The 8,741-nt window shown below is 39.2% G+C and overlaps 1 protein-coding gene across 1 annotated transcript; it reads left to right on the plus strand.

The window, feature by feature from the left end:
• Positions 1–2,257: 2,257 nt before the first annotated feature.
• On the plus strand, positions 2,258–7,169 carry LOC131257521 (auxin-responsive protein IAA27). Its single transcript, XM_058258331.1, has 5 exons — positions 2,258–3,078; positions 4,234–4,463; positions 4,686–4,827; positions 5,640–5,701; positions 6,787–7,169. The coding sequence occupies exons 1-5, from the start codon at positions 2,501–2,503 to the stop codon at positions 6,822–6,824; spliced, it is 1,050 nt and encodes a 349-aa protein (XP_058114314.1). The 5' UTR covers positions 2,258–2,500; the 3' UTR covers positions 6,825–7,169.
• The last annotated feature ends 1,572 nt before the right edge of the window (positions 7,170–8,741 follow it).

Raw genomic sequence — 8,741 nt, forward strand, 5'->3', positions numbered from 1 at the left:
TTCATAAAAAGTCATAGTAAATACAAAAAAAATTATTTAAGAATTTGAAATAAATAATTTCTATATTATATTTTCAGTAAGACTTTCTAGTATGTCTACTGAAGAGAAATTTTAAAATTAAAAATCTCGGAAGAAATTTTTGAGCTGAGTGAAGACATTGCCATGAATGTTCTCACTGAAAAAAATAAAAAATACTTAGCATATGCTGCATTTCCTTATCCGTACAGCGTGATTGAGATGCCATGTTTGAATACCATCTAAAAGGATTATAGCTTTATTCAGTACAGTCAATGTTCTTTCTTCCAATCTACAGTTGTACTAAAAGCTAAATCATAAAGCTCACCTTTAATCACAGTACTTGAGATTTCAAGACAATGGGAGAGTTTAAGATGAAGGAGATCAACATGCTCAGTGAAATTAATTATTTTAGGGTGATTTATATGATGTGAGGCTGCCTATAACACTTGACATGCAGAATATTAATTAATAAAAAAAAAGTAAAAAATAAAAAGATCAATTGCATTATGCAGCCTACTATGCCAAGGCACATTTGCAAGATTAGATTGGTTGAATAATTCTAATCTTGGATTGGGGGACGCAACACTTATTTGTGAAAAAAAGATTATATGGTATTATTTTATTTTTTTCAATTATCTAATAAATGTCTACTAATTCATTCGTGAGATAATTAAATAAGCTTAACTTTTAATTAAGGAGTTTTAGTACCATAATTTAGTTAGTAAGAATTTGTGAGAACTTTTTTAGAATTTATCCCCTATAATACGGGTGTAAAATTTGGACCGTTCATGTGATGCAATACCTCATGTCATTTTATGAGTCTCAAGTTTTAAGAGAGCGACAAATCAAGAGAGGAAACTGTTTCCTTTTATCGTGGCTCATCAAAGTTTTTGAATAAGGGTAAAGGTTAGGTCTTAGAAGTTTGGTGCTGAATCAATTGGATGGTTCAGATTTTATGCTTATATTACTTTGAAAAAGTTCTCACCCGTTGTCACAGGATAGCATTCCTCTTCAAAAATTTGAAGTAATTTCTGGATGCCTGTGTATCATTGGTAGCATTGCACTTGTTTTGGAAGGTCACCATCTGTGTCTATGATTGCTTGATCTGTGTTTAGGTAGAATTTTTTTCGATCCACAGAAAAGCACGGATGGATGGACGGTTCCAAATGATAAGTCACCATGCCACGTCTAATGCATAGAGATGGTTCTGCCACCGTAACTCCACCTATACCGTACTATTTTCCCACGTGTGTAAGACAATGTGTGATTGATCAGGTGTGCCATACGTGTACCAAAACAAATGTTGACAGCTAAAGAATGCAACCCAAACTTTCCACGTTGAACAAACACTTGTAACTCTCTTGATAATCCGACGGGAATGGTCTCGTAGCCCACATCAGACAACAAGTGATATCTACCCGATGAACGGCCAGATCTGTAGCACACGTGCTACAAATCAGCAAGTAAAAACAGGGCGGGTTTATGGCGCTCATGTGGGAGGTATGGGATGATGGGTTGCAAAGAAAAGAGCAGAAGAGATCTGCTATTTTGTCCGGCTGAAAAAATCCCAACGTATCGTAACGTAGCCGTCGACTCCAAAATCAATCCCTCTACTTTTCTCTCTCCTTTCTCTTTCTCTCCCATTCCGTGCTATCGTCCCGTTCCCCAAGGGCCCTCCTCCCTACTCTCTCACCTGCACCTCCCGCTTACTTTAGCATCCACCGGCACATGATAGAGTCGGAAAGAAAACATTATCTGAAATACTGCCGGAAACTTTCAGTATGCTGTCGGTGGGGTTACCCAAAAAAGTCGAAAGAATGAAATTAATATAAAATTATTTTTTTAAAAAAGAAAGAAAGTAAAACAGTTCCGGTTTTATGTTGCACATTTCCGTTCTCCCCCTCTTTTGCTCTGTCATCGTGGACAGGTTAAATGGTCCGCGGGACCATTTGAAATTGTAGTCTTTATGATGACTTATTTCCGTACAGGGTCAATGATCAGGACTGCTCTCAAGGTGTTTGGGCCCTGCTGCGATGGGGGGAATGAATATAAGATCTTACCGGCTGGAATATCATAACGACCAATATTGTGGTGGGGTCCACCGGTTTGTAAGTGGTGGCTTTTCTCCACGGTGGATGAAATACCACTCGATTAATGAACGGCTTCGATGGATAGGTTGAGTGGCTCCATTTACTTCCCAGGCAGGTCCCAGGACTACAATTCAGCGAACTCCTGCGTACCACGCCCATTTCCCCCTCATTTTTTCCTTTCTCTCTTCTTCTTGCAGGAGAGAAGCTGAGAAATATATATATAAAAAAAGGCCTTACAGAAAGGGTGAGGAAGCTTCTTCCGCTCTCAAAAAACCCTCTATTTTTTCTTCTCTCCTATCATCTCTTCTCCTTATTATCTTTGCATGTTACATGTTCGTTGATAGTCCTCTGAGAAACAGGCTCCTTCCTCTCTCGTTTGCTGGTGCACTTTAATGTCTACGCCTCAAGAACATGATTACATAGGCTTGTCAGAGGTTTCTTCCATGGAAGCAAGCTCTGAGAAGCTCTCTTCCTCTTCCTCTAATCTCTCTGTTGCAGAAGAAAACGAGAAAAGTAGCAACAGCAGCAGCAACGCCCTCAACCTCAAGGAAACAGAGCTGAGGCTTGGGTTGCCTGGCTCTGAGTCTCCAGACAGGAAAGGGGCGTCCGGAGTTGGTCTGTTGGGGGGGAGGGGTGTGGAGGATAAGGGCGCGTACACCCTCGGCTCACTGAAGAGCTTCGTGTCTGGGGCGAAGAGGGGGTTTTCTGATGCAATCGATGGGAATGGGAAGTGGGTTTTCAGTGGGAGCGAGGTTGAGTTGGGGAAAGGCGGTGGTTTGTTCTCTCCAAGGGGTGGGAATGCTGGGAAATCTGTGATGGGTTTGGATGGTGGTAGCGACGGGCCCCAGACTGGCCCGTCGGCCTCTGTTTTGAAGGATATCGGGTCGTTGCAGAAGCCGGTGGCGCCGGTGCAGGAGAAGAAGACTCAGGGTTCTGCTGCAAGTGACCATGGTGTTGCTCCTGCTGCAAAGTGAGTTTCCTCCCCTCTTCTTTTCTTTTACAGTTTGGGTTTTTGCAGCAGGTACAAAGAAAGGGAAGATAATGGGCAATTTGATCTTTCTTTTTTTAAATGGTGATTTTATTTCTTATTATTATTATTTTTCTTCTCCCTGTAGAGTGAGTTTATGATTGCAGATTCCGAAAAAGGAAGAGAAAAATTGATGTGATTTCTCTTTCTTTATTATTATTATTATTATTATTATTATTATTATTTTTTATTGTCTGTGAGCTTCTTCTTTCATGGCTATGGTTGGTTTTGATTTTATGTTCTCGTGTTGTTTTTTCTAGATACGTTTTTTTTTTTTTCATTTTGTGATTGCAGCTTCAGAAAAGGAAGATGCAAAAATTGTTGTAATTTTGCTCTTTTAAGGATGGTTTTTATAGTCTGCTTTGATTTCTTGAGATCTTGTGCTTTTTTGATTTCTTGAATTGAAATGGATATTGTTTAGATCTTTCATGTCACTTCCACTGCATCATTGGTTGTTGTTGTGCCTGTTCTTTGCTTCTTTTCACTGATGATTTTTGCCTCTTTAATTCCATTTCTCTGATAACACTTTCATGGGTTCCAGGTTTTATCGCCTTTGATGTAGTTTGGTTCTATTTCAAGTTGTCGAATTCATGCTATTGACGATTTGAACAAACACAACAGCATAAGGAAACATAAATTGAAGCTACTTCTCTCTTTTCTTTCTATGCTCCGGCTTTGCAGTTTAGGAGTTCTCTTAGTTATTGTTTCAGTGATTCTGAATTTTATCTTCTTGGTGTTTGTTACTGGAATTCAAATGGATATTTGGTTAAGATCTTGCATGTCTTCTGCAGCTTGGTGTGATGCTTGTTATTTTTTTTCTGTTATAGATTTTCAATTATATTGTTTTTGCTCTTGCTGATAGGGTTTCTGGATTCGAATTGTTATTATGTTTTGTCTAGTTGTTCTCCGTTCTGTTCAAATTCACGTAGATGATGATTTGAGAGGGAATTCTCTGTTTTGCATGGGAGATTTTAGATTCGTAGGATGCATGGTTGTTGAATTTGCTACTAATCTGTAAAAAGGAAGTTCACATCTTTTGCATGGTTTTAGCCTATGTCGCATTTTGAGAAAGATAATGAGCTGGAGTTTATGGAACAGGGCACAGGTTGTTGGTTGGCCACCAATCCGATCTTTCCGGAAGAACACCATGGCAACAAACCCAACAAAGAATAGTGACGACATGGAGGGTAAGTCAGGAGTTCGGTGTCTGTATGTTAAGGTAAGCATGGATGGAGCTCCATACCTGAGGAAAGTCGACCTCAAAACCTACTGCAACTATATGGAACTCTCGTCGGCCCTTGAGAAGATGTTCAGCTGCTTTACCATTGGTGAGCTCTCTTTCCTTTTTTACCTAGTTTTCTCTTTGGAGTGTTTAGTATTTTCATCATCTTTTTTTTTTTTTTTTTTGGTTTAATGTAAAGATCACTGTGGAATCTTTTATGTTATCTGATCTTCATCATCTAGTTGTAGACTTGCATGAACTTTCGTTTATTTGATCTGAGGTGATTAACATGAGGAGGTTTTTACTTGTTTTTGTGAACCACTTTCAGGGCAGTGTGGTTCTCACGGAGTACCAGGCAGAGAAGGACTTAGTGCGAGCCGATTGATGGATCTTCTGCATGGATCTGAGTATGTGCTCACTTATGAAGACAAGGATGGGGACTGGATGCTTGTTGGTGACGTGCCGTGGGAGTAAGTACAATATCCTAAATTTCCAATCATTAGTTTAGGAAATTGGAGAAGAATTAAATGGGCTATTATCTATAATAACCATCTGAATACCATATCCAGTTATAGATTTTCTTGAGTTCCCATCTAAGTTGGCAATTCTACAACAACAACAACAAGTAGCTTTGATGTTTCAGCTGCACCCGGGCAGCTTGAAATATCTCAATTGGAAGCAATTGATTCCGCCCTAAGCTGATAGCCCGCTTTTTTGATCTAGCTTGTTTCTCCTACTAGATGAAACAAGTAGAAGAAGGATTTATGGGATGGTTTGACATAAAAAGGATAGCATGCTTAAAGAGGAATCCACTCTTCATGCATATCCAAACTCGATGCCTCGTCATCGTGGGGTTCCTTCAGAACATTTCTGGTGGAAAGGTGGCTTGAGCACAGTTCCAATGATGCCTTTGTAAAAATAAGTTTTTTTTTTTTTTTTTTTTCTCTTTCTTTGGTTACTATTGGTGCATGGTTCATTTTACTTGGTTCATTGAGTTGCTCAATTCTGATTTCTCAGTACTGAGGTCAAAAAGTGGTGACTTGGGCAGCTCTGATATTTTCAGAAAACAAAGGAACATGGGCTTTTATTTCTTATCCTTTTTTTCCATTGTTGTTAGAATCATTCCTTGCAACTTGGAATTGTGATCCTATAAATATTTTTAGTCAGTCTAGCAAGTTGTTCTGATCCAAGCGTCTGCTCTATTAGCTGTTCTGTTTATATGATATCATCTTCAGCTGGAAGGATTTCCATCTCGATTTTATTGTTTTGTTTGGAATTGCAGCATGTTCACTGACTCTTGCAAGAGGCTAAGGATCATGAAGGGTTCAGAGGCAATTGGACTAGGTAGGTTCACAAGATTTAGACAACATAGCATGCCATGTGGTGTCGGTAGCTTGTTTTCATAATTACCAAGATACCACACTCCTTAGCAACCACCCAATGGCCCACCAGCCCATTGGTGGGTTAGTGTTGTACTACATGCATCTCCCTTTGCTCTCAACCTCAAAAAATGACCAAAATGAGTGATGTGTTGTCTTGGTGGCCTTTCTCATCATTCCTGAGTTGCCCCTTGAAGATATCATATGGTCGGAACCATTTTATATTTTAGATGGTGAGCATGCCCACTTAATAATGTCATAGGATCTTCCTATACTACCCTTTATGAATCATCCTGGCCAGCCTGATTTGCCATCTACATGATTTATGTTTTTGAAATGACCAAAATGTCCTTTGAATTACATTGTCTCATAATACCCTTTCAGACTATCTTTTATTTTTTTATTTTTCCTTATATAGATGTACAATCTTTTAAAAATAATAAGCACAAACCTCTAGCGAAAACGCTTGGATGACTTGCATAGTCACATGGGAGGTGTGACTTCCAGTGACGTGGGTGGAATGACTTCATGTGGATGAGAGCCACCCTGGGTTTGGACTGAAACCCAAAAATCAGACTCATTCAAAACTTGGGTGGGTACGCCATGGGAACAGTTGAGATGGTGAAGCCCACCATTAAAATTGTCCAAATCGTGTGGGGTATGCTGTGGTGTATATATGCTATCCGATCTATTCATTTGACACACCCCACCAGGATGAAAGACTCCCCAAAGATCAGGACATTCCAACAGTTACATGGGCTACAGCATGTAAATTTACAGATTTTAGGCATGCTTTTATGCTGTTCCTAATGGTGTAGCCCACCTAAGTTTGGGATTGGACTAATTTTTAGGAGCCATGATGAAAATGTGGTGGTGCACCTGATGGATGGAGGGGATCTGATGCATGTTCCTCCCACATAGCACCCAGTGAGTGCAAGTCTCTCCCTCCATGTGACCATGCATGGTCAGGCCAACCTCTAGTAATTTTGTGGTGCCCTTTCCAATAGTTATTATTATTATTTTGTAAAAAGCAAGTCTGATTGCTTGCAGCGCCAAGGGCCATGGAGAAGTGCAAGAACCGCAACTAGCGTCTGCAGCCGCTTGTTTGAAGCTTGAGTGATGCTAAATGTTATATAAGAAGGGCCCATTCTGAGCTGAAAGGTCTAGATGGGTTTATATAAGAAGAAGGGCCCATTCTAGAGTTCAAGCCCTAGAAAGGGTTTTAAGTTTGACTGTCTTTGGTAGCCTTATTTCTATTTTTTCTTTTTTTCTTTTTCTTTTTCGGGTTTGCTGTTTTACATGGACTGAAACTTTGTACTAGGTAAGGCTTGTGGAGACAGGCTATTAGATTGTCTTATGTATTTTGTTTGTCTGCCCTGCTTTCTCATTTTATGTAAATGGTTTGGTTTGCTGTTTGCAAATATCCCCTTTTCATCTCTTTCATTGTTGAAGATGGATGATTTAATTAGAGAAATATATTTTTGTATTTGAATTCCAAAATATTGGAGAATTTGGAGTTTTAAAACACTAAAACTTACAACCAAGCAGACTTTGAATAAAATCAATCATCATCACAGTTGGCATTGAATTGCCCTTAATTCGGGTGCTGCCGCAACTGTTCTGATTGAAATTTGAGAATATTTCCTTCTCATCTATCTCTAATCAAGGAATCTGCTGTTAGGAACGTCTGCAAAGAATGCGGATGGACGGACGCATCTCATCCGTAGAATGAGGATCTGGACGCATTATCATTGCATTCTCATTTTGGTGGTGGAGCATTTTATAGCATCATGCCGTCCGCATGCGCGATGTGGCAAACGGATCCATGACACGATATCCACATTTTCCGTGATGCGCCAAACAGCTCGTTGTACACTTTTTGTGGGATGTGCCAAACGGGATTCAGCAATTTGATTTGTTAGTTCTACACGCAGAAGGTAATTTTGTCATTAGAGGATTGTTCTAACTTAAAAAAAAGCAGTGTTGTTGGGAAAAAAGAAAAAAGAAAAAGAAAAAAAAAAGAAAACTGTTGTGAAGAAATTACCCCTGTATTGGTGGAAATATCAGCTTCAGGGGTAGAAAATGGAAATAGAGATTTGTACTCCTCATAATGGCGGGAATATCGATTTTAAGAGTAGAGATGGCACACGTCTTCCCAAAATACCCCCACTTGGATTTTAGTCATTTCAAGCCGACAAGATGAAGTCACGGAAATTACTCCCGTCTTTATCTTCTTGTTATAAAATTAGACTGTATTGGAATTCCATTCTAATGAGAAAATTCTCTAGGGAGAAAAAATCTTCAGTACTCTGCCGGATAATGCTTCTTGGTACTCTGGCAACATGAAATTTCACACGTGGGATGTTGGTAATTAAGATTAAACCGCCCAAATTGTGGATCTCAGCGTAAAGGGCTTTTGATCTGAAAATTTATACTGTTTTGATTTCAAAACTAGCTTGATGGACACTTGATGAACTGAGGTGATGAGAAGAAATAAAAAAACAAATCTTTTAACTGAAGGTCAGGATTGCTCATTTCATTGGTGGGTCCCGCAATTTTAACCATTTAATTCGAGTTAATGCATGCCATGTGTACAATTTATGAGTGTTGGCCTATCACAACAGTCACTCTCTGCGAGAGTCTCAAATAACTCAGAAAAGAATCTAATTAATTGGGGTGACTATTTTAAGAGCTCTGAGCCTTTTTCATGAAAATCAACGGCCTAGAAAAAAGAAAGGAATAAAAAAAAAAAAAACGACTAGTGGTGGTTGTTTGTCCCCTCCTTAAAATCAGGTGTATTTCTTTTAATAAAATGACGATTGGACCATTCTTTTAATAATATCTGCCTGTCGCGGCGGTTGTTGGGCATGTGCCCGTCTCCCTTCTATTCTCTACAATATAGATAATATTAATTAAAATATGATTACTTAAACTTGAGTGTTGCCACCTTACACGCCCGTACAAGAGAGGCCACCTCATGGGCCAACGTGGCATACTTGTATGAG

The sequence above is a fragment of the Magnolia sinica genome, chromosome 1 (genome assembly GCF_029962835.1).
Source record: "Magnolia sinica isolate HGM2019 chromosome 1, MsV1, whole genome shotgun sequence".
NCBI classification, from domain to species: Eukaryota; Viridiplantae; Streptophyta; class Magnoliopsida; order Magnoliales; family Magnoliaceae; genus Magnolia; species Magnolia sinica.

Excerpts from the sequence above, each read along its gene's own strand:
- LOC131257521 (XM_058258331.1), top strand. The coding sequence starts at position 2,501 with ATGTCTACGCCTCAAGAACATGATTACATAGGCTTGTCAGAGGTTTCT. Across the intron at positions 3,079-4,233 it reads GGTGTTGCTCCTGCTGCAAA|GGCACAGGTTGTTGGTTGGC; the intron begins GTGAGTTTCCTC and ends TTTATGGAACAG. Across the intron at positions 4,828-5,639 it reads GTTGGTGACGTGCCGTGGGA|CATGTTCACTGACTCTTGCA; the intron begins GTAAGTACAATA and ends TTGGAATTGCAG.